Here is a 26,454-nt window from a genome sequence, read left to right on the forward strand (position 1 = left end):
GGCATGGGTACAGTCTTTGGCCTCTGTCTCAGCACCAACAGCGTTTGTACTGGGACTCCAGTTGAGTACTGACTTCAGCTTGTACCATGGCACTGAATATGAGGGGTCATTCCTGACACCAGTTGATGATGATGTGCCATCAATGTCTTCGGACGTGTTTGAGGTATTGACTGCCACACCTGCTTTGGTACTGATGATGGCCTCTTCACGATAGGCTACAGCTAGGTTAGATTGCCAAGTGGCTCTTTGCAGTCTGGCTCAAAGTCCTCTACTATCTCACCATTTCCTCCTAGACTCAGTTAATCTAGCAAGTATTCTAGACCGCCTGCAGAAGTAGAGCACTGGGCTTGGGTCTGATAATTTAGCAGAGACAGATCGTCATTGCACAGTGCTTATTGGTCCCTGATGCCCTACGCTTTGGCCATTTTGGAGCCCTTAGGGTATTTCCTGTTTTCCTAGGTTTCAGTCATAGACTCAGTCTAGGGGAAGGTCTCCAGAGTGTTCAGTAGAGCAGCTTCCAGAGCCACCTTGATTGGAAATATGAAGAGGTGTTGTTCCCCCTGAGCAGCTAATGTTGCAGGAGGAGCCAGGGCCTGAGGAACCAGTTCTACCACAGGAGGATCCATCTGCTTCTGCTTACCTTTCTTTCTTCTCCCCTGATTACTCAATAATTGTGGACTCTTCTTTGGTTCCAAAGGATTTTAAAGTCTCATCAGAAACTTCTGAGGAGAATCACTGTGGATTTTTCCAGTCCAGTGAGTCTCCAGATCCCACCCAGTACCAGTAGCCTGTGTCAGTGTCCCCTGGTTTCAAACTTGCACAGGCTGTAAAAGGCCTGGGCTTGTTGGTGAACCTCATTCCTGTTGTTTCAAGAGCTTGAGTGAGGGCCACATTAGAGACGGGTGCTCTTTGTCCTGGCTTCAACACCAGGATGAAGAAGCTGATGGAGGAGTGCCTCCGATATATCTTCATGAAAGCTGCCCTTAGACTGGCATTTGAGCCCCCTTGGTTTTCCAAGGGAAGCTCTTTGAAGACTCCTTGCCAAAGTGTTCCTCCAGTGCCCCTATTGGTTGCTCTGGGGGATGCCCCCAGCATCCACATACACATCACCAAGGCCTAGCACGAGTATATCTCCCAAGAAGGGAGCACTCTCCTATTAGTACTGACAGACCTGTAGGTACCAATCAGTCTTCTCACTCCCAGATGTAAGACCTAGCTCAGCCTGCTACAGAGCTGCAGTTGGTGTTTGGTACCACAAAATCAGCTGTGGGAGTCATCTCTGTTTCCCCTGCTTCAAGCTTCCTCAGCCTGGATGGGGACCTGGTACTGGATGGATCCTCCCTAGTGCCAGGTGACTTCAAGGTGCATCAGGACCCTCTCAGGAGAGCAGCAACCTCTCTGAACATTCAAGTGGAGCAGAGTACCCACAAGCTCATTAACATTCTCTATGCCTCTGTGGTAGGGAAGGTGGCCCTCCCTGCAAATGATGCCATTATGCAGTAGGCTGAAACAATCTGACAGCCCCCTTCCTGCATTTCACCAGTGACCAAACAATTGGAATGAAAATACCAGGTTCAGTCCCAAGGAGTTGTTTTATTTACATCCCACCCCTGGATCATTAGTTGTGGCCATGCTGAAAGAAGAGCCATCATCAGGGTCAGGCTAAGGCTTACCCTCTAAGAAAAAATGCCCAAAACCCTCAATCTTTTTGGCAGAACTTATTCTGCAGCAAGTTTACAATTTCATGTTGCCATTCAACACTCTATATTGTCCAGATATGATTTCTCAAATGAGGAGGTTAGATCCCAGTTTGCCAGCAAGCTGCCTGAAGCATCCAGAGAGCAATTCCAATCACTCATCATTGAGGACTGCCTCATCTCTCTAGTAGACCTGCAGGCTTCTACGGACTTGATGGACTTTGCAGCCAGGTCTGTGATAACAGTAATAATGTGCTTTTCCTCCTGGTTACAGTCCTCAGGGATTCCTTCGGGAGGTGCAACACACAATTGAGGACCTTCCTTTTGAGAATTGTGCCTTGTTTTCATCCAAAATGGATGAGGCTTTGCACATCCTAAAGGACTTGAGACTAGTTCTGAAGTCTTTGGGCCTCCAAGCTCTGGCCATAATATGGTCCTCAATATCAGCCTAGACAGCAGTACGACCCCTTTCATTAGGCTGACCAATCTAGGCATTCCCAGGGCACCAAACAGCAATTTTGACTTTAGGTTGAGGGCCATATGCTACCCAGCCTGGGACTTACTGACCCTTCCCCACCTTTCTGGAACAGTTCATACCATGGTTCGGTAATCTTTCAGCAGTGGTGTGCTGAGTCTTCATTTATTCACTCTAATTTAAGATTTCGCATGCCGGTAATACATTTTAACGTTTTTAGAAGGTTTCTCTCTAGAAGTCCATAAACTATTATTGTATGTTAAGTAAACAAGTTCTTTAAAATGTTTAAGAAGCTTCATTTAAAATTAAATTAAAATGCAGAAGTTATCAGTTCTTAACCTAGGGTGCATGCACCACCTGAGGCAGGGCCAGTGCAAGGGTATTTTGTGCCCTAGGCGAAACTTCCACTTTGCCCCCCCCCGCCCCCGCAAGTCCACTCACTGGCTTTGCCGAGTTTGGGCTGCTGCAGCAGCTCGACAGGGAGGAGCCGCTTTTCGGAAGCACCAGAGAGCCAGAGCGTCCCGCTTGCAGCAGCAGCGAGCCCCAGCCATGGAGGAGCCAGTGCAGTGCAGGGGGCAGCAGCCCTGCAAAGGCAGCAGCTCCGCTAGCGGGGAGCAGCTCCGCTCACCCACCCCTCCTGCCCAGTCTGTGGCCTGGTGCTCCCCCCAGCGGCTCCTGCAGACTGCAGTGGATGTATGTGGGCAGCCGCCCCCATGTGCCCCCCAGCTCCCCCCTCGCCTAGGGTTACCATATTTCAACAATCAAAAGAGAAGGGAGGGCCCTGCCCCCATCCACTCCCTCCCACTTCCCACCTCGATTGCATTGATCAAACCCCCAACTCCCCCCTGCTGCTTGTCCCCTAACTGCCCCTTCCTGGGACCCCTGCCCCTAACTGCCCTCCAGAACCCCACCCCCTACCTAAGGCTCCATGCTCCTTGTCCCCTGACTGCCCCTACACTTATCCAAACCCCCGCCCCCAGACAGACCCCCGGGGACTCCCACGCCCTATCCAACCACTCCCCGCCCCCTAACCGGATCCCCAGAACTCCCAACACATCCAACCCTCCCCCTGCTCCCCTTACCAAGCCCGTGCTGCCTCCACCTGGAGTGCTGAAGCAGGGGAAGGGGGGGAGCTGCGGGAGGGACAGTGACGGTGGCAGCTCACACTTCTGGGAGCTGCAGAACCCGAGCGCAGTGAGGGGAAAGCCGGGGGGTGCTCCTGCCCAGGCTCCAGCCATCCCCCCCCTCCCCCCGGAGGGGGGCGCTCCTGCAGCAGATGCATATGGGTGGTGGTCCCTGTTGCCCCCCCAGCTCCTGCCTTGCCGTGCTCTGCGGCTCCTGGGAGTGTGAGCCACTGCCACTGCCCCTCCCGCAGCAGGCTCAGGGCTCTGGCTGCTCACAGTCCCGGGAGCCGCAGAGCCCGAGTGTGGTGAGGGGGGAGCCAGGGGGCGCACCTGCCACTGGTCTGGGGTCCTGGTCGCTGGCCCCGCTCAGTCTCTGCTGGCCTGGGGTTCTGTTCGCACAGCCGGCCATTACCCTGGCTTGCAGCCACGTGCCAGGCAAAATCAGCTCGTGTGCCGAAGGTGGCGCACGTGCCGTAGGTTGCCAACCTGGGGTATACCATATCCTACATGTGTGGCAGTCCATCACCTGAGACAAATGGGTGCTTAGCATGGTGGAATCAGGATATACCCTGCACTTCCTTTCTATCTCCCCCCTCCGGCCCAACATAGTCCTTTGGGGGCCTTTTTTATGAGTCTTTCTAAGACAAGAAGTGAAAATGCTGCATTCTTAGGGAGTGTCATAAACAGATAGCTAAGGGTTAATGTCTCTTTCACCTGGAAAGGGTTAACAAACAACACCTGACCAGAGGACCAATCAGGAAACAAGATACTTTCAACTCTCAAAGGGAGGGAAGCCTTTGTTTGTGGTTTTTGGGTCTGGCTTTGTTCTCTCGGGGTCCTGGACAGGACTAGAGATGAAACCAGGTTTCTGCCAATCTCCCTGCTACAGTCTCTTTATCTATTCAGAATAGTGAGTAAGTAAAAGGGGTTATAGTCTTTTTAATTGTGTTTCTGTATTTGCAGCTGTGTATTTGTCTGAGAGTATCTTAAATTGTATTCCTGCTGGAGAGAGCTTTCTTTCTATTGTCTATAAGCTAAAAAACCCTGTATATTTCATCTTGATTACAGAGATCATTTTTATGTTTTTTCCTTCTTTTATTGAAGTTTTCCTCTTTTTTTTAAATCTAATTGATCTGTTGGTTATCTTGTATAAGACCCCAGGGAAGGAAGTCTGCACTCACCAGGGAGTTGGTGGGGGAGAAGGGGGAGAGAAACCTGATCTCTCTGTGTTGTGTTTCAAGGGATTGAAGCACGGTAATCTCCTAGAGTCCCCAGGGTGGGAAGAATCTGGGAGGAAGAAAGGAGGGGGAGGGAAATGGTTTATTGCCCTTCGTTGTGAGACTCAGGGAATCTGGGTCTTGGGGGTCCCCAGGCAAGGTTTGGGGGGACCAGAGTGTACCAGGCACTGGAATTCCTGGTTGGTGGCAGTGCTACAGGTTCTAAGGTGGTAATTAAGCTTAGAGGATTCGTGCTGGTACCCATATTTTGGACGCTAAGGTCCAGATTTGGGAATTATATCATGACAGGGAGCCATAAAAGAAGCCCTATATTCATTGAGACAGGGGGGTTATTCCTAATATTTTTTAATGCACAAGGCCAGAGGAGGCTTTCATCCCATCTTAGACCTTCAGAATCTCAAGAGATATATCTAAAAAAAGTTGTGTATTGTGTCTCTGACTGCAATTATCCCTTCACTAGATAAAAGAGATCAGTTTGCTTCCCTTGACTTACAGGATTCATGTCCCATGTGGCAATTCATCCTGCCTACAGTACGTTCATGAAGTTTGTTGTAGAAGACCAATTCACTGTCCTGCCATGCAGTTTGTCATTGACGTTCAGGGTTTTTACCAAGCGTACAGCAATAGTGGCTGCCTACCTCCTTAAGAGGTATCCATGTATATCCTTAAGTGGATTACTGTTAGTCTCGGCTCCTTTCAGACACCAGATGTTCTTATGTTCTTAGATACAGGCTGCAATCCATCAAACAATAAGTCTCTTCCATGTCCTGGACCTGAAAGTGAACAAAGAGAAGTCAATGTGGCTGCTTGTAGGGAGGATAGAATTCACTGGGGCAGCATTGTGATGTGGTCTGTTTAGGACACCTAGAACTGTGAGCCATTGTATTGCCATTCTGCCTTAGCAAGAGTGAGAGCTTTACTGCTGCTAAGCTGTGTATCAGTTCTCTGACACACGAGCCTGGCTGACTTGCCAGGAAACTCTTCAAGACTTCGCCAGTTTAAACCTTGCCCTGCAGGTAATAATCCATGAACTCCAGTTCCTGAGTTCCTCAGACACATCTCCCTACAGCGTGCAGTCCCTCTCTTGACAATCACAGAAATTAAATGAGCTTCCTCTAAAGAATGGGGTTGCCAATTCTGTTTGGACATATTTCTGGAGGTTTCATCATGTGACATAATCTTTATTTAAAGATTATCTTTAATTCTCGGAGACTCCAGAACAATCTTGGAGGGTTGGCAACTCTACCAAAGAGACAGAGCACACATCAGCCTATTTGGTTAACTGAAGACTTACAGAAAGAACAGGAGTACTTGTGGCACCTTAGAGACTAACAAATTTATTTGAGCATAAGCTACAGCCCACTTCATCGGATGCATGTAGTGGAAAATATAGTAGGAAGATGTATGTACACACACAGAGAACATGAAACAATGGTTGTTAACGTACACACTATAAGAAGAGTGATCTGTTAAGGTGAGCTATTATCAACAGGAGAGAAAAAGAACTGTTTGAAGTGGTAATGAAAATGGCCCATTTCCAGCAAGGAGATGTGAGGAACTGTGTGTGTGTGTGTGTGTGTGTATATGAGGAAGTAGTTTTACTTTGTGTGATGGATAAAGACTGGGAGTGGATGGGCCATTAACATATTTTAGGAACATATTTCCAGCACACATACATAACCCTTTGCACTCTAACCATACATACATCATGCAATAATATCAATTAACACTGAGTCACTAGATTTCATAAGACTTCATACGCTTTTATAGTATAATAATATTGTATACTATCAGTTGATTCAATTCCTTATTCTTTGGTGTTCAGACCCCTCGTTCTCCCCTTGGGGGTCTCTGGACACTGACTGTCACAAACATTAGCCAGAGTACTTCCACCTCTTTCCAGGTTTCAAACTCTGTGGGACCTCTGTTTTGTCTTTTAAGGACCATCCTCAGACCGCTGTAAGGAATTGCTTCAAATGCTCCGTGTATGTATGTGACCCCCTTATGCCAGGCTACAGCATAGGGCACTGCAGGCATGGCTCAAGGCAGTCAGGCATTCTTAATTTCTTTAATTAACCACCTAAATAGGCTGGTATGGATCCCGGACAGAGTGTTGTTTGTGCTGGATTGATGGATGAGCTAAGATAATGTGTGAAGAGGAGTTCCCTTCTATTTCCCCTCCCACCCCACTCCAGTCCATGACTCTAGTAATGGATGCTTAAACTGTGGATTGGAGAGTTAATATGAGTGCCCTTCAGGCTCAGGATTTGTGGACTGCTCACAGGGCCAGGCTTCACATAAACATACTGAAGTTGCTCTAGGTATTTTTATTTGTTAGCAGTTCCTACATCAAGAACTTGCAAGACTGTCCAGGTATTCTCCAAGAAGACCGCAGCAGTATTTTATGTGAGCAAGGAAAGGGATGCCATGTCAGATTGCCTCTGTCAGGAGGCAGTCAAGTTGTGGAATTGGTGCATTCGAGGCTCTGTCATTCTGTCTCATTTGCTGGGAATTCAGAATGGCCTGGCAGGTTGTCTGAGCAGATCCTTGAACTTAGACCACGAATGGTGTCAAGAAAAAGGTTGTAGCTTGGGTGTTCTGCATAGGGAGTTTTCCATCACTTGCAGCTTGTCAGAACAGGAAGTGTCCCCAGTTCTGTTCCTGGGTGGGTCACAATCCTGGATTAATATAAGATGCTTTCATGTTTCTGTGGACCAAGAATCTGCTCTGTGCATACCTTCCAGTACCCCTGATTCCAGGGTCATGCTCATGCAAGATGATGGCAGAATGATCCTTATAGCCCCAGCCTGGTTGAGACAGATGTGGCATTCAGACCTCCATGATCTGTCCACTTGAGATATTTTTGTTACCAATAACCTGAGTCCTGACACAGAACCACAGCCAGGTGCTAGACCTGAATCCTCAAGATGTTGCACCTCATGACATAGTTCATCAGTGGCTAAATGTGAAGGAGGCATATTGCTTAGTGGCAGTGCTACAAAATGTTCTCCTTAATAGCAGAAAACTTTCCACAAGAGTTAGTTACCTGGGCAAGTGGAAGTGCTTCCCCATCTGAAGTGGAGCGTAATGGACATGTGCAACACATTTCAAAGTACAGTTACAACAACGTGAGTAACGATTTTTTCTGAGTGTGTTAAAGTCCAGGCTCACTTACTGGTGCCGTTCTCATTTGTTGGGGATCAACTCTCACGAACACATTCCCTGTATTCTACTTATTTTACAGATGAGCCTGAAGTTGAAGCAAGAAAATAAGTGGATCGGTTTGCCAGAAGCTGGGAATGGGCAATGGGATGGATCACTTGATGATTCTGTTCTGTTCATTCCCTCTGAAGCACCTGGCATTGGCCACTGTCAGAAGACAGGATACTGGGCTAGATAGACCTATAGTCTCCAGATTTTTTTAAAGGGATTGTGAGAATTTTCCCCTGTTCAGGATGTATTACCAGCGTGGGACCATAATGCTGTTTTGATGGGTACACCATTTAAGCCTATGGGTACCTGCTCTTAGGTGAGGCAAAAACAGAAGACATCCTGTTTTATTGGCATTATGTCAGCCAGAAGAGTGGGAAAGCTTTTCAGGTTCTCCCGGCAGGACAGCCACATACAGTATTGCTTAAAGCTAAAGTAGTTTTGAGGCCACATCTGCAGTTTTTAGCTAAAGTAATTTCAGCTTTTCATTTGAAACAGTCACTATACTTAATGATTTTTTCCCCCAAACCACTTTCATCTATTTTGGATGTCAGGTGACCATTAGCCTTCTGTCTGGACAGGACCAAGACTTTCAAGCTATCTTCCTGCCTATTTGTTTCATATGATGACGGAATGAGAGATCTACCAGTGTCAGCACAATTTCCAGGTGGATTAGTTTCTGTGTTACTTGGTAGCAAACACCCATCCTCCACAGAGACTGTCTACTTTGGTAGCTCTTTTAAAGGATGTTCCTTTACTGGTTCTTGTAGGGCTGGTCCTTGGTGCATCCGTTCCCTCATCACTAGGCAGTCACAATTGCTTGGAGATTGTATACGGACTCTGGAAAGGCAGTGTTCCAGTGATTATTTAAATATATTCTGACACACACACCCCTGATGGTACTGTTTTGTGAGCCACCTGTGTGGAATGCACGTGTGGAGCCACTTGAAGAAGAAAAAATGGTTACTTTCCTGTGTTTTAACTGTTGCTTTTTGAGAAGTTGTTGTGTACATATGTTCTGAATTCCACGACCCTTGCTCCATCCCATCCCATCTTCATTGGAGTTCTGTTTTGCCATGTTTTGATGCAAAGGACCTGAGGAGGGTCAGGGCAGTGCCTCCCTTGTATAACTTTGGGAGAGGCCACAAGAATGTGCAGGGCTCATATGACACCCTTCTGGGTAATACTGCAGAAAACTTTGGTTCAGGTTTTCTGGATGCCTACACATCCTTGAGTAGAATACGCATGTGTAACAACATTTTGAACAAAACTTAGAGTACAGGTAAGTAACTGTTTCAGTGGAGTCAAATCACTAGATATACAAAGTAACTGCCTTTCAGATTCTCCATGGTTCCAAGAGTCTCTTGGAAAATGCCTTTCTGTGGTGACTGCACATGCACGAAAGAAGAAACATCTATGTCTGGCTGTATCTAGGCAAGTTACTGATCAGAGGTGGATCCCACAAGCAAAATCTGACAGTTCTCAACTGCTTGTTCCCTGCTTATCTGGGCCTCATGGCAAACTGAAAGAAACCGACATTCATGCCATCGCAGATGATGATGAACTTCATATGGTCCAGGTTAGATTCTGTGGTTAGTGAGGGCTTACTTATCACAGGACACATTTTTCTCACTTAAGTTACTGCTGAACATAGGTGCTGACTCGAGCGCCGGAGCACCTACGGGGAAAAAATGATAGGTGCTTAGCACCGACTGGCAGACCCCTATCAGCCCCTCCCCCTCCCCAGTGCCTCCCACCCGTCAGCAGGCCCTATGGATTGGTGCCTCCCCTCCCTCTCCACGCCTCCTACCCACCACAAACAGCTGTTTTGCAGCATGCGGGAGTCTGAGGGGGTCGGAGGAGTGAGGACGCAACGTGCTCAGGGGAGGGGGTGGACTGGTGAGAAGAGGTGGGGCGAGGCAGAAAGAGATGGGAAGGGTGGAGTGGGGGCAGGGTCTGAGGCAGAGCCAGGGGTCGAGCACCCCCCGGCACTTTGAAAAGTCAGCGCCTCTGCTGCTGAACACTGTGAAATCACAACTGGCAGTGATGGAACTGAATTGCCTTGTATTATTAGTCCATATGTTTGTGTATACATACATGACCCTGCTTGCCAGACTTCACCTGAAGCCTCTACAGCTCTGGCTTGGTCAGTCTACTCTTCTGCAAAGCAAGAAAGTCCTATTACCAATTCATGTCCTCGCAGTGCTGGACTTGTGGCTGCATCCAGACAAGGTTCAAAAATGAGTACCATTCATGACCCTGTCCCAGCAGGACATTAGTCATGGATGTGTCAGGGATTGGAGGGGAGCCCACCCCGACCATCTACAGAAACAAGGAGGACACAGGCCTGCATATAAACACTTTACAACACGGTGTTATATTAAAGTGTGTGGCTTTCCTCCCTGTTCTGTGACAGTAGTGCGGATACAGACAGTATATTTGCTAAGAACTACATAAGCAAGCAAGGGGGCACCAATCTTGTTTCTCCTTTCCCTCTGCCAGTCCCCAGAGGAGACCAGCTGCCTATTGACCGGGGAGGGCTATTGCAGGGGAGGGATAGCCCAGTGATTTGATCATTGCCCTACTTAACCCACAGTTGAGAGTTCAGTTCTTGAGGGGGCTATTTTGGGACCTGGGACAAAAATCTGTCCGGGGATTGGGCCTGCTTTGAGCAGGGAGTTGTACTAGATGAGCTGAGGTCCCTTCTAACCTTGATATTCTATGACTGAGGCAGTTTTGACTGATAGACCTGTTACAGATGTCAATGAAACCACTGGCCAGACTTTCAGACTTTTCGTTGCAAGGTTGCAGTCAGGTATTGCTAGACTCAAAAATGGTGCATGGATGGCCTGGATGCTGACTGGTTGAGCACCATGGGAGAAAAAGAACTGCTTCTCACAAGATCAAGAAATCTTGGCACAGGATAAATAAGATGTCTGAGAAAGACTTCCTCCAAATAGAAAAGATTCTTGATATGGGCTTCCCTAAAGGACTGGAGCTGGTGCAGGCACCATACCAAAGATCTTTAGTGGTGGGCTGTGTGACGTTATTGATATAAACTGGGACCATATAGAACATGGTTTGCAACCAAGGTCCTGTAGTGCCACCAAATCCTATGTAAAGTGGGTCATATAAGGTGTCTAAGACCAAGTTATGGGTTACTGGTTATGATTATGTTGTCTGTATGTCTGTATCATTATGTAGTTGAAGTTATGAATATTGGCTGTATACTGTCTATATTTCCAACTTGTGCTATGTTACTGGGAAAGATCCCAGACAAGTTGGTGTTAGCTCTGCTTAGCCTGCTTGATGGCCCATTAAGGACCATCAGCTACACAATTGACCCATTGAGAGAAGGCAGTTATGCCTTGTGACTCAGCAGAGTGTGCAGAAACTGGCCCATGTGACTGCAGACTCCATTTTGCTGTAACTTTCCACAGTAAGAACACAGAAGTGTCCTTACACCTGGAAAAGCCTATATAAGGCTGATGCCTTATCTCCATCTGGTCTTCAATCCTGCTTCTTACCTCTGGAGGGACTTTGCTACAATCTGAATCTCTGCACAAAGGACTGATGACCCATCCCAGCCGGGGATGTTCTCCAGAGACTTGATTTAAACCTGCAGTTTACTCCATCACTGCTACAAGCCTGAACTAAGAACTTTGCCATTACTGTATGTAATTGATTCCATTTAACCAATTCTAGCTCTCACCTCTATCTTTTTCCTTTTATGAATAAACCTTTAGATTTTAGATTCTAAAGGATTGGCAACAGCGTAATTTGTGGGTAAAATCTGATGTGTATATTGACTTGGGTCTGGGGCTTGGTCCTTTGGGATTGAGAGAATCTTTTTCTTTTACTGGGGTGTTGGTTTTCATAACCATTCATCCCCAGGACGGGTGGCACTGGTGGTGATACTGGGAGGCTGGAGTGTCTAAGGAAATTACTTGTGTGGTTTCACCCCACTGGCTAACCACAAGTCAAAGTCATTTTTGTCTGGCTGGTTTGGTTTGCCTTAGAGGTGGAAAAACCCCAGTGTTGGGCTGTGACTGCCCTGTTTGAGCAATTGGTCCTTAACTGGCACTCTCAGTTGGGTCCTCCTCCTATGGACCTCCACGCTCACCAGGAACTGATCCGCAGAGTGGCGCACAATATGAACCTCCAGGTAGAGGAGGTGGTGGAGATAAAGGACCCTGTGGTACACATTTTGTTTGCAGAGGGACCGACCAGAGTTGCCCTTCCTGTCATAATGAACCACACAGATCAATGCCAAGACAGTTTGGCAATCGCCAGCCTCTATTCTACCTACTGCTAAAGGAGTGGAAAGGAAGTACTTTGTTCCTTCAGAGGAATACGAGTACCTCTATATACCCCCCTAACTGTGCTCCTTTGTCACGGCTTCGGTCAACGAGAAGGAACGGCATGGTCAGCAAGCCCTGGTGCCTAAATCAAAGGACACTAGACGCCTAGACTTGTTTTGGTGCAAGGTGTACTCGACCAGAGGCGGCTTGCAGCTCAAGGTGGCCAACCAGCAGGCACTCCTAAGCCGATATGACTGTAATTTGTGGCACTCTATGGAGAAATGCAAGCAGTTGGTTCCACAGGAGTCCAGAGAGGAATTTGGAGTTATAGTAGAGGAGGGCAAGAAGGTGGCCAGAACTTCCCTACAAGCCTCTCTGGAAGTGGCAACTCAGCAGCTAGGACCCTGGCCTCGAGCATAGCCATGCATCGCATCTCATGGCTGCAGGTCTCTGACTTACCACCAGAGTTACAGCAGATCCTCCAGGATCTGCCCTTTGATGGCCAGGGCCAATTCTCCAAGAAGACAGACTCAAAGCTGCAGAGTCTGAAGGACTCAAGAATTATCATGTGCTGTTTGGGAATGCATACCCCAGTAGCGCAGAGGAGGCCCTTCCGGAACCACCTCCTCTGAGGTTGTGGTCTGGAGAGTCAAGGGGCAAGGGCTTTTATTCCCACTACTTCCTAATCCCCAAGGCCAAGGGTGGGCTTCAGCCCATCCTGGATTTACGCAGACTCAACAAATGTATGATAAAGTTGAAGTTCCGCATGGTCTCACTAGGGACCATTATTCCTTCCTTAGATCCTGGAGAATGGTACGCCTCCCTCGACATGAAGGATGCGTATTTTCACATTGCGATCTACCCAATGCACAGACACTTCCTTTGCTTTGTGGTCAATCAACAGCACTTTCAATTCACCGTCCTTCCTTTTGGCCTATCCACGGCCCCCAGGGTGTTTACCAAATGCATGGCTGTGGTAGCTGCCTCCCTTTGTCGACAACAGTCCAAGTGTTCCCATATCTCGACGACTGGCTTATTTGAGGTCGCTCCAGGGATCAGGTGCAGTCTCATGTTCAGCTTAATGTCGCGAAATCCACTCTGGTACCAATCCAGGGGATTGAATTCATAGGGGCAGTATTAGACTCAAACCTAGCCCGGGCAATTCTGCTGGAGGCACGCTTCCAATCCCTGGTGAACATCATCCACAGCCTGCAAAGCTTCCCGACCTCGACCGTGAAAACATGCCTATGCCTCCTGGGACACATGGCCTCTTGCACATTTGTGACCAGGCACACGAGGCTGTGACTACATTCACTCCAAGCCTGGCTATCAACAGTATACTGTCCAGGTCAGGACAGCTTGAACTCAGTGGTTACCATCCCGCCAGGGGTATTAGCCTCTCTAGACTGGTGGCTGGACCCCAAATCAGTGGGCGAAGGGGTGCCATTTCACGTCCCGCAGGCCTCCTTGTACTAGTCACGGATCTATCATCCCTGGGATGGGGAACCCATCTTGGGAACATCGGTACACAGGGACTGTGGTCGGCAGGAGAGTTATCTCTGCACATCAGTGTACAGGAACTTAGAGCAGTACGCCTGGCGTGTCAAGAATTCCGAGAGCGCATTCAAGGCCGTTGTGTTGCAGTCCTCAAGACAATACTATGGCCATGTTTTACATCAACAAGTAAGGGAGAGCCCGGTCTTCGGCCCTCTGTCAGGAGGCCACTTATCTGTGGGAATTCTGTATAGCCCACTCGATCCATCTAGTGGTGTTGTTTCTCCCAGGGGTCCAGAACACCTTAGCAGACCACCTCAGCAGATCATTCCAGGCTCACGAGTGGTCGGTTCACTTGAATGTCATCCACTCTGTCTTCCTGAAGTGGGGCTATCCCCTGATAGACCTATTCACCTCTCACGAGAATCGGAAATGCGAGATGTTCTGCTCTCTCCAAGGGCGCTCTCCGGGTTCCCTGTTGGACACCTTCCTAATTCAGTGGAAGGATCACCTGTGCTATGTCTTTCCTCCATTCCCAGTAGTTCACAGGGTCCTAAGCAAGCTGTGGAGGGACACTGCCCATCTGATTCTGGTCGCCCCAGCATGGCCCAGACAGCCCTGGTATACCACTCTCTAGAGCTGTCAGTGGACACCCCGATTCCTCTCCCGCTGTGGCCAGACCTGATCACTCAGGATCACAGTTGATTCTGTCATCCTGACCTGCAATTTCTCTAGTTCACAGTGTGGCTGCTGCATGGCTAACTCAGTCTGATCTGTGCTGTTCTCACTCGGTCCAGCAGATCCTTTTGGGTAGCAGGAAACCTTCTACCAGGTCCACATACGTAACCAATTGGAAGTGGTTTTCCTGCTGGTGTGCCCGGAATCATACGACCCCTCCCTACAGACATCAGTACGTATCATCTTGGACTACTACAGGACGTATGTAAGGCAGTGACTTGGTCATCAGCGCATACCTTTGCCGCCCAGTATGCGATGGTGCAGCAGTCCAGGGGTGATGCCACATTTGGTTCAGCGGTCCTTCACTCCACGACATCTCACTTCGACCCCACTGCCTAGGTAAGGCTTGGGAGTCACCTAAGTGGAATCGATATGAACAAGCACTTGAAGAAAAGACGGTTACTCACCTTTGTAACTGTTTGTTCTTCAAGATGTGTTGTTCCTATCCGTTCCAAACCCATCCTCCTTCCCCTCTGTCGGAGTAGCCGGCAAGAAGAAACTGAGGGTGCCCTGGGTCGGCTGGGGCATATATCCGGCACTGTAAAAGCACCACTCCAGGGAGTGCCTCAGCCGACCCACCAAGTGTTGCTAGGGTAAAAATCTTCCAACGATCATGCACACGGCGCATGCACACCTAATTAAAATGGATATGAGCAACACATCTTGAAGAGCAACAGTTACAAAGGTGAATAACCATCTTATACTGATCTGTGCTGGAATGAAATCAGTGGATTTAACTATAAAGGTCTGTGTAGTTTAGTAATTTAATCTCATGAGTTGTCTGTCCTCTTTAAACACTTTTTCAGATAGTACCTCTCCACATTGTGGATGCAACAAACTACTTCGGTCGCATAATAGATAAACAAAAGGATCAATATGCAATTCTTGATGGCGATATGATTGAGTATTTTAAGGAAGCCAGGAATAAAGTGTCCGTTGATATGGTGGAGAAACTAGCACTGTATGGATTACATGAAGAAGGTCTTTTTCACAGGTAAGAGATTCAGATTGATTTGGAAAGATTGATTTTAAAGACTAAAATTTCTGGGTATTTTAAAGTAAGTACTTGTGGAGATTAATGGAAGGAGGAGGCACACATCAGAGCCCTAGGGTGGCTCCTATTAGGGCTTTAGTAGGGCTCTGAGTGTTCGCTACTTCCCACCACTCAACACAGATGTAATGAGGTTGAGTAGTGTCCTCAAGAAAGGGTTTTAATGACTTACGACTATAAGGACAACACAGAATAAGAAGAACAGAATTAAAGACCAACACTGAGTGAGGATTAATATAAATGACACATTATACTGGAGACAGGCACAAATACAAGTAATATTATGCATTAACTACTTATTCCTATAAATACATATATAAAAGACAATATTGGAAACAGTTACAAGAACATGCAATGCTGCTATTTTTGATCAGCTAACAACCTTACAGGCATTATATCTCTCTCCAATAGCATATAATTCTATATGTGATACTAATACATGGATTAACTGTATTTTACCAATCTTAACTTATATAATATAAAATATTTCTATCTAATTAATAAACTTTTACTAACTTTTATGCTCACTTTATGGTAACTTATACTGAAGGCAGGCACAGTGACTTGCAAAGTTACTATGATTTATAATTTGTTGACCTTGCCCACACCGTACCCATTTGCAGCAAGGGACAAATACATACACTGTTGCTATATAATGATTTACTATTAACTACTGCTACTTTTAAACAACTTAAACAATTTATTGATAAACTTAACCTGTGGTATTAATACAGACTTAAGATTAACCAGCTCAAGCATTACCAGACCGTTTTACCTAATACCTCACCCTGTTTTTATCCCAAGATACATTAACTTTCAGTTGACAGTTCCTTGCACTGGCCAGGCACAGATAGTCAGTGAAGGGCAAATCTCTTTGGTTCAGGGGGTGTATGTGAGCCTGACAAAGAGTGAACTCTTTTAGGTTAACAACACACACACACACACACATGCGCTTTTGCATCTTATTTATATAGTATTTGCTAGCCGTGCTTCAGAACGAGTCAACCAATCAAGGTGGCCAAATTTTCCAGGGTGGCATTTGCGGTTGTTTTGAACTAATGAGCTGTGCACCTGTGACCAGCTCATCTTTCCTTTTTGCAGCTAGTTGTGGTCAACTTGCTAGACTTAAAAAACCTTAAATCAGCTTAAAGAAGTGTCTGGTTGCAGAGCGTAGTAACCAGAAGTCTGTATCAACCTTTACAGAGTTTCCTTCTTAATCTATAAAGCTTCCTAGATAGATTATGCTTATGCTTGCAGGATTCTACTGTACTCGCTTCTTACAACTTCCGGAAGTTTGAGGCCTAACAGTACTTAGCCTGACACTACTTGACAAGGCTTATGCACGTTAGGCACAGTACTTTGTATTGAAATACGCCTCTACCTTGATGTAATGCTGTCCTTGGGAGCCAAAAAATCTTACCGCGTTATAGGTGAAACCTCGTTGTATTGAACTTGCTTTGATCCACTGGAATGCACAGCACAGCCCTGCCCCCCCCCCCCCGCACTGCTTTATTGCGTTATATCTGAAATCGTGTTATATCGGGTTGCATTATATCGACGTAGAGGTGTATTTGTTTATACTTGTAAAAACTCAGTATTCAGAGGACTGTAAGAGACCGTTATTAACCAGGATTCCATGTAGTATAGTTTGTTTAATATAGTTAATGCGCACAGAATGTCTCAATTAGGTCGTATCTAGCATAGTTGTAGCTGTGTCAATCCCAGGGCATTAGAGAGACAGGTGAAGAAGAGCTCTGTGTGGCTCAGAAGCTTGTGTCTCATCCACAGAAGTTGGTCTAATAAAATATTAGTTCACCCACCTTGTCGCTCAATTAGGTAGCTCATATTGTCATTTACATGATTATATTACATTTTCATAAATGTTAAGCAAAGCCCAGTATTGTATTTATCATTTCATTTTTTGTAACTCTGGTACTGTATTGTATTTAATTTGGAAAATAATTTTTTCACTCTTTTTTCTCCCTTAAGGGTTCAAGTGTTGGAGATACCCCCAAAAGAAGAAAATTGTTTCTTCTACAATGTTACTATCAGGTATATAGATGAAGGCAGAACTGGTCAAGTTCAGGTTCATCGGCTGTTTCACTTACCTACAAGATTTCAAATTTTGCCCCCGCAGGCTGTGGAATTTATTGTTTGTAGGGTGAAACCTATTGATAATGAAATCGAATGGAACCCTAAGGTAATCTTTCTTTAATATAGTATGTTTCTCTTTATTTCAAGTTCAGAAAGCTTATTTTTGATTCACTTAAATGGAGCCAATATTTTTGGTAGTTTATGCTTCATAGTTAATCCTTAATTTTTAGAAATTGGTGTTGTAAGTAAATTTCATTAATTAATTTTAAAGATCTTCCATTACTGAGAGATTTAATATTCCTGTGCCTTTTAAAAAAGATAAAAACAACCTGTTTCGTAACTGTTACTTTAATCATAAGTGCCCTCCAAGTGGGTAAATGCTTGGTGCTGTTTCTTTGGGGAATAAGCTCCTGAGAGGGCCCTTCTCCGAATCCAGTATAATTCTTTTTACTCCCTTTCTCTTGAAAACTTTCCACCAGTCTTCTACCAATGCAGGAAGGCTAGTTGTGGCCTCTTCCAGCACCAGTCATCACTGTTCCTTGGGTCTGCCAGGAGCAATTGGAGATCCAGTTTTTGATACTCTTGACCCATACTTGTATTTTACCCATGTTGCAGTGGTAAAACATAATTCACTAGACTTCTAGCTAGCCCCATTAATCATGCAATATTAATGTGATCTGTAATTTTGCAACATACATCTTCTATAGTTTGTTTGAGGTTTTCTCCAAAACTGTTGATAGTGTTTGATATATGCCCTGATTTCATTGTTGTTTGTAATTTAAGCTTAAAATAGATACAAAACCTGTATTTGATTTAAGATGTACTTTAAATAGTATCAGAGTTGTTTTTATTAGGTTACTAGATATATTCATCACAAAATTAGAGGAAAACTTCATGAAGCAAGAATACTGCTTGCCTTGGGAAATACAATTTGGGTTGATCCAATGGTAAGTATTAAATATAAGTAGCACTGTTAGAGAATATTTATCTAAATTCCTTATAAATGCCCAGTAAATGTTTTTCTCTTGGCTCTCTTTTTATTGGTATTTATGTGTATGTAAACATACTGAGATACACTGTACCATCATGTATTTTCTAAGTTTTGGGATAACTGCATAGTGCACTAGTGGCAAAGCTGCAAATAGATTACATAGGTCATCCCAAATATATGCCAATAAAACATTAATTCTATGTGCTGCTAAGCTCCCTGGGTTTGGGTAACAATTGATCACTGTTTTAGCTCTGGTTTATTCAGGAATATTCCTCAGTTGCAAACCCTGTGTCTGATACACATCTTGGCTATATGACCCCGTGGTCCAGCTGACTTGACCTTGAACCCAGTGTCTCAGTCTTCTTGACCTTACCAGTTGCATAGATCTGTTCCTTCCAGAGCTGGGTGAGCTTTGGTGTGCCAAGTTATAAAATTCAGTTATAAAATATATGACAGAGTAAGGAACAAACAAAACAAATGTTTGGAACAAACAGAGTAAGGAACAAACAAAACAAATGTGTGTGTTTACCTCCCTCTTCTTCCTCATTGCTCCTAGCAATCTGTTGGGTCCAAGGTCTGTCCACGTTCAGGTGTTCAAGTCCCTCTTGCTGCTCACAGGGATTGGCTCCCTTTACACACAGAACTTCTACCATGCTGGGTTCACGTACACAGTTCCCATTATTTCAGAGGGAGTGGTAAAGCTCATAATAGTTATTAGAAAGTCAGTAGTCCGTGGCAAACTTGGCTTACTCTTCCTGTATGTTCTGCATAAGGTAAGAAATACCCCCTTTTCTGGCCTTACTAAACATCTTGATGGGCTACATAATCTGGCTCTCAACACAGGACACAAAGTACAGTAATATGCAAAGTGGAGGTTCTAATCCACAAAGCAGGTTTGCAGTCATAAATGATACAAAACAAAATTAAACATATAAATGGACACAGACATTTTCCCAAAACTGTCAGACTGTGCACACAATGAAAGTATGATCCCTGTCCCAAAGAGCTTACAGGTGGGTGTGTGTGTAACACACAAAATTACATTAAAAGAACATTACGGTTTCAAAGTCACACTGAGAAGGTAGGAAATGCCAAAATTAAGGTTGCCTATGCAGCTTTAATTCTGTTCTTTTTGAGTATGCATTATGATATATTCTTTAATTATGTGGTCACATACTGTTTTTTTCAGAGGACCTCGACCTTATTCAGTATATTCACTCTGATATTTTGTTTTATTTTCATTGTTTGTTTCATTGTATATGGCCCCACTCCTTACTTATTGCACACAATTCAAACCTTGCAAGGAAGATAGAATTATCAATTTCCTGGTGGACTTTTCTGTGGTATTCATCACTATAGTATATGAGTTCTTCATAAACATTAATCTTTACAACACCCTTCTCTGTGGTTCTGAAAGTTGCTCTAATTGATGGAAGTGTGTGGTACTGTAACATTGTTCATCATTAAATTCTCATAATAGAGAAGAAGAAAGTACTGCAAAACATTACAAGTAGGTAATTCTTCCATTTAACGAGAGAGAAACTAGTTGTGTGTATTCATAGGTATAGATACACATGTGCCGAATGTTTTAGTTTTTAAGTTAATAGACAAGTTAGAGGTAGAATGAGTTTCTTATAAGAACAGTTGTATTTACATCATATATTTTCTTTAAGGTCCGGGTCACCAGGCTTTCAGAGTTGAAGACATCTATCAATGAATACAATATTCGATCTGAGATTTTGTCTATGGGAATGGGAATTGACAATCCAGAACATATAAAACAACTTCAAAGGTTGTGTGATCATGCAAAAATGTTAGCTCTTGAGGAGAAAACCTTTCAAACTTTGTAAGTGATTACTTTTGATTTCAGTGCTTGATTTCTTTTTAATGAATGCTGTTTTTGGTCTGCAAAGAGTTTCTTAATTTGATAAACAGGATATGTATACAGTATGAATATTAGCTGACAACGGTTGACCTTTCACTTGGACATGATGTCTACTTGGTTGGTACCTACAACATGCTTGCTTTCTCTGAGAGCATTCTCTGGACTCATGTCATGGTATAATTCCCCTCTCTGAACCTTAGCGTCCAAAAGATGAGGTACCAGCATGAATTCCTCTAAGCTCAATTACCAGCTTAATACTCGTAGTGCTGCCACCAACCAGGAATTCCAGTGCCTGGTACACTCTGGTCCGCCCAAAACCTTGCCCGGGGACCCCCAAGACCCAGATCCTCTGGATCTTAACACAAGGAAAGTAAACCCTTTCCCGATCTTAACACAAGGAAAGAAAAACCCTTTTCCCCCACCATTGCTCTCCCAGGCTTCCCCCTCCCTGCGGTTACCCTGAAAGTCATACACTGTGATTCAAAACTCCCTTGGAATCTTCAAAACAGAGAGGAAATTCACCTTCTCTCTCTTCCTGTCTCCTCCTCTCCCTCCCAGACTCCTGCCCGAGAGAGAAAAGTAATTCTAAACACAGAGAGAAAATTAACCTTTCTCTCCCCATTCCCTCCTTTCTCTCCAACCATAGTCCCTGGTTGGAATTCCATAGCCCAGTCCCCGGGGTCTCACACCAAGAATAAAAAAATAATCAGGTTCTTAAACAAGAAAAGCTTTTAAAATAAAGAAGGACAAACAGTAAAAAAATTATCTTTGTAAATTTAAAATGAAAATAAGTTACAGGTCTTTCAGCTATAGACACTGGTAAATCACCCTCCCAGACCTAAGTATACGAAGTACAAATTAAAATTCCTTCCAGCAAAATACACTCATCCTTGATACTCCTCCTCCAGCCCAAATACACATTTGCAAATAAAGAAAACAAACATAAGCCTAACTCGCCTTATCTACCTTAGTAGTACCTTACTAGTTCTGAGCATTATTAAGAATCTGTATCTACGGAGAGATGGGAGAGCAAACCCTGGTTGCACGTGTCTGTCACCTCTGAGAACCCAGAGAGGAACAAACAACAAAATTCTAACAGCACGAACACACATAACTATCCCGTCCCTCAAGATTTTTTGAAAATATATCCTGTCCCCTGATTGGTCCTCTGGTCAGGTGACAGCCAGGCTCACTGATCTTGTTAACCCTTTACAGGCAAAAGAGATATGAAGTACTTCTGTTCTATTAACTCTTACTTATCTGTTTGACAACTCATATCCAGCATTGCCAAATCACAGAAAAAAATTAAAAATTGTTACTGACTTTCAAATGACCTGTAATAGAAATGTGAAAATTCAAATTAGTTGTTTACTGTGATGAGTAGTTCTTAATAAGTAAGTACCAAATTTCAGTATCCTCCATCAAAAGGGCAGATGAACTGTTAACATCTGAGTCATTCATCCATCCGTTCATCCCCTGTCTTTCGTTCTCAGCTTCTGGAAGTCAGACGTTTAGTGACATCCAGATCATGGTGTTGCATTCTCGATCGTCTTGGATAATAGCTATTGCTGGACCTATCCTTCGTGAACTTATCTAATTCTTTCTTGAACTCAGTTATAATTTTGACCTTTATAACATCCCCTGGCAATGAGTTCCACAGATTGATTGTGTGTTGTGTGACGTACTTAGTTATGTTTTTTTTTAAATCTGCTGTATATTAATTATATTGGGTGACCCCTGGTTCTTGTGTTATTTGAAGGGGAAAATAACACTTCTTTGAGTAGGTGCAGCTTTGTATTCCACTTAAGTGTGTGCACGTGCAGTGCACCAAAGCCAGAGAAATTTGCCTAACAGTACCCATAAAGGGGTGGCGCTCTCACCTTGTGGCTGTAGCTCTCCCTTGGCTACATGTGGCAGTGCTGCCCCAGACCTGACTCAGTTCCTTTTTTTTGCCCATGGCTCAAGTCAGAGCTCTGTGTGGTCTCAGCCTCACAAACTCTCAACTAGGTTTTATTTTTTTCTCTTGTTGGATATAGTTAGTAACACCCTTAGTATTGGTTAGTTGTTGTAGTTTGTTTCTCTAGGTGATGACTTCACCAGGGTTTAAACATCGTCCTTCATGTAGGGAAGTGATCCCCACACATGGTGCTTGCTCTGTCTTGGTGAGGCTCACGTCAAGGAGTGTTGTGTGATCTGCAGATGATTTAAGAAACTGTTTCAAGTGGCTCAGGACCTTCGCTTTAAGCAGCACCTGCTCGAACAGGCCATGAGACCTGCTTTGGTACTAAGGCGCTCGTTGCATCAGAGAGTGCCTTCGGGCTCCAAGAGCACTGCCACTTCATGTTCTGGAGCAGATGCCTCTCTGAAGAAACAGAGGGACCGTTGTTTGTCAACTGCACTGAGAAAAAAGTCACATAAGACCAATTGAGATCACTCCTGGTCTTGGGGTGACTTTTCTGCCTCCCTCAGAAAAAGTGTGAACCGGCACATAGTTGGTGCCAGTGCACACAGTGGCATGGGTACCTCTAACCCTTCCCTGATACTGAGTAGGAAGGATAGAATCATTGTAGCGTTGACTCTGGTTCCAGCCTCCAGGCATCCACTGAGTCTGGTACTGATGAGGAAGATGCCGGTACTGACTGTTTCCACATAGGCAGCTACAGACCTCCTCTGCCTTTCCATCCTGACCTCTTTGTTGGTCCAGGACATTGCCAGGACTGCATTAATTATAGCCCTGTCAATTGAACTAGCTACTGATCCCTCAGTTTTGTCAGCACCACACTGCGCGCCAGTGTTTCCTTTCCACCAATTGTGGAAGTAGGACCGGTACTGGTACAGCTTTTCACTGCCCTCCATGTTGGTACCATCAGACACTCATGTACCACTGTTCGCTTTGGGACTGGAATGCTTGGTACCAAAGGTATCCCCTCCATTGGGAGTGGAGCTTCCTTCCTCATTCTGGGGGATGGATGAGTCAGACCGCCTACTTACTCTCTCTGATCTTGCTCCGCCCTTATCTCTGGGATCCTGAGGCTTCTCTGCATCTGAGTTGGAGTTTGTCATCTTTGTCATCTGATGTACCGGGGTACCACTGAGCCTGCCTGTTGGGCTCCCATACACTGTTCTGCTGAGCCAGGCCTGCAAGCCTCCTCCATACACAGGTAGAGACACACCCAGCAGTGCAGAAAGACACAAACACTGAAATCAGCACTGCATGGGAAGGCTTCAGCTAGGGAATTGCCCAGCGCTCAAGTACATACCCCTTCTGGAATGTAAACTCAGAATTGCATCATCTTGCACTTCACAGAGAATTATACAGCCTCGGCTTATGAAATTCGCCCTCTCCATCAATGTGGAGGAAGGATATGCACAGCTTTTGTCCCCCACCCCCCGAGTTATGAATTCCACAAACTGGTTTTAGAGAGGGGAAAAAAAAAAGTTCATTCACTTAAAATCTATCTTTTGTAGTTATAAGGGTTAGCAAACAGATCAAAGCAGATTATCTATCAAATGAAACAAACACACAAACTAAGCTTAAGATACTAAAGAAATTGGTTACAGGTAGTAAATTCTCACCCTAAATGTTGTTTTAGGCAGATTGCAGAGGTTCTTGAAGGAAAGCTGTTCTTGCTTGCAGCTTAAAACTCCCGGTATTTCTTTCACAGGGCAGACATCTTTTCCAGCCTGGGCTCAGTCCTTCTTCCCCAGCCTTTGTCTTTGTTTCTTAGATGTTTCCAGCAGTCATCCTGGGTGGGGGATTCAGTGAAGAACAAATGCTGATTATGTCACTCCCCTGCCCTAAATGGGTTTTACATATGGCGGGAACCCTTTGTTTTGCCCCTTCCCCATGGAAAAATACTGGTATTCTGTAATGGAGTCCAGTACCAGGTGACGTGATCACATGATCCGTCAGTGTCAAAGCAGCCACGAGTCAGATGTTGTTTATAGCTAGCCAGCCAGCCAGACTGCATTCTTTCTAGTGGGTGTTCCCCAGATGCAAACATTTTTTTGTAGTACAGATGTGTATAGTCAATATTGCTAACTTTAGATACAAAAATGGTACATGCATACAAATAGAATAAGCATATTCAGTAAATCATAATCTTTCTGATGATACCTCACATGACCTATCTTGCATAAAATACATGATTATGACACAATCATATCATAATATTACTGTGAAAAATACGGAAAGGAGTGTCACAATCCTCCTGCTCTCCATTGCCTGACTAGCACTGAGGGCCGCTGATGGATGGTTACTGGTACCAGGATTGGCACACATCTTGTGGTTGAGATGGGGTCCCTTACTGGGCACCTAGCGGTCACTAGTGACCTCCATGGAGTCTGTGGGATGCTTTTCAGTACAGATTTCCCACCCTTCGTTGCACTCAAAGGCAAGATTGCTAGTCAGGTCTGTGGTGGTGATTGTTGATCCGTCGCAGCCCTGGCATTGGCAGTCCTCCTGCCTGTGGAGCCTCCAGAGTCATCCTGCCTGTGTTCGTCAGCCGTGGACCAGGATCCGGCTTTGGCTCAGTAAAGGACCTTGTTTTAGTCTCTGCACAGTGCTTTGGTACTGGAGGATTTTAAAGTGTAGCAAAATCTTTTTCTGCATGTAGCTGTGTCCCTTGGTACCCAAGCAGAATTCTTGCAAGAGAGCACTCACAAATTGGTGGATGTTCAGCAGCCATCTGGTCCTGGGGACAGTGCATTCCTTTTACTGGCTAAGGCTCCTCCAAGGCAACAGATCTACCCCAGAAAGAGGATACCACAGGAGAACCCAGTCGGGCCTGGAGTTTGGCCTATCCACACACTCTCCATCAGTGCCTTCCAGGCATCTATTTTGGCTCTTTGTTGATCTTGTTCATTCAGTCGTTGCTCCTCTGTCCTCATTTTCCCCCCTTTGACAGATTGACCTGCTTTCACAATGCTTGGGGTTTGATCACTATTGACATCTGGATCCTAAGTACCATCAAATTGGGTTATGCCATCCAGTTCCTCTCCCCATGTCCCCACATCCCTCTTCAGGGATTCCTCTCATGAGATACTGCTCCTTCAAGGAGGTCCACTTGTGGCTGACTTTGGGAGAGGTGGAGGATGTTCCACCAGGACCCTAGAGTCATGGCTTAACTTCCTGGTACCCAAATCCAAGGGAAGGGCAAGACCCATCATCAACTTTCACAGCCTCACCAATTATATTGAGTACATGAGTTTTTTTGAATGATCACAGTATAGACTGTCCTCCCTGCATTGCCTCAGTATCACCGGTTTATGGTTCTAGACTTTCAGGATGTATACTTCCATGTGGAGATTTTACTGAGCCACAGAAAGTTCCTTCGTTTCGTCATGGTGGAATGCCACTTTCAGTACATAGTGCTTCCATTCAGCCTTTCTTTGGCCCCTGGGTTTTTACCAAATGAGTGGTCATTGTTGCTGTATATCTCAGGAAGAAGGGAATTCACATTTTCCTGTATCTGGACAACTGAGGGACAGATCAAGAGAGGAAATTCTTGCGCACATCAGGACCACACTGCAGTTGCTTAACCGTCTGGTTCTCATCCTCAGCATTGTAAAGTCAGCCTTTGCTCCCACTCAAAAAATTGAGTTCATAGGGGCCCTGTTAAATTGCACAATGTTGAGAGCATACCTGCTGACTGTGTTTAGACAGGTATTTTTCTCTGAGTCCCTGTAAAATGAGTGGTCTCTGAAGCCCTGCAGAGATAGTCCATGAGATGATTTTGAACCTCAGGCAAGTGAATGGCTATTGGAGTAATGTTCTCAATGCAGAACTGCCGTAGTCTGATGGCCTTTAGGCAAATCAAACTGGAGGGTGCTCCTCTTTGTTGCTAGCTCTAGTGGAAAGTGTTTGACAGGGAGCCATGTCTGACTTATCCTCAAGAGCAGAACTGATATTTCCTGTTTTCCATTGTACCAAACAGGTTAGTCATGGGATCTCCAGCCATTGCGCAGACTGCCACCATCTGCTATAATTTGGACTCTCATATTAAAGCCAGCAATGGACGTAATACATTCTTAAGGGTTGAGTGTGTGTGTTTTTTGTTTTGTTTTTGAAACTTATAATAGCCAGATTTTTTGGGACTCTGTTTACAGGTAGTCCGGGACAGAGCCGTTATGTCTAGTTTATAAGGTGCGCTGTAT

The 26,454-nt window shown here is 45.1% G+C and overlaps 1 protein-coding gene across 1 annotated transcript in view; it reads left to right on the plus strand.

Annotated features, from left to right (window-relative positions):
• The window catches only part of TDRD12 (tudor domain containing 12), a 164,081-nt gene that overhangs the window by 79,483 nt on the left and 58,144 nt on the right, over positions 1-26,454 (plus strand). Inside the window, exons 23-26 of the mRNA XM_075073652.1 lie at positions 15,084-15,271; positions 17,318-17,528; positions 18,277-18,369; positions 20,087-20,259. Coding sequence (XP_074929753.1) covers positions 15,084-15,271; positions 17,318-17,528; positions 18,277-18,369; positions 20,087-20,259 — 665 coding nt within the window. The remainder of the gene's footprint in view (positions 1-15,083; positions 15,272-17,317; positions 17,529-18,276; positions 18,370-20,086; positions 20,260-26,454) is intronic.

The sequence above is a fragment of the Chelonoidis abingdonii genome, chromosome 19 (genome assembly GCF_003597395.2).
Source record: "Chelonoidis abingdonii isolate Lonesome George chromosome 19, CheloAbing_2.0, whole genome shotgun sequence".
NCBI lineage: Eukaryota > Metazoa > Chordata > Testudines > Testudinidae > Chelonoidis > Chelonoidis abingdonii.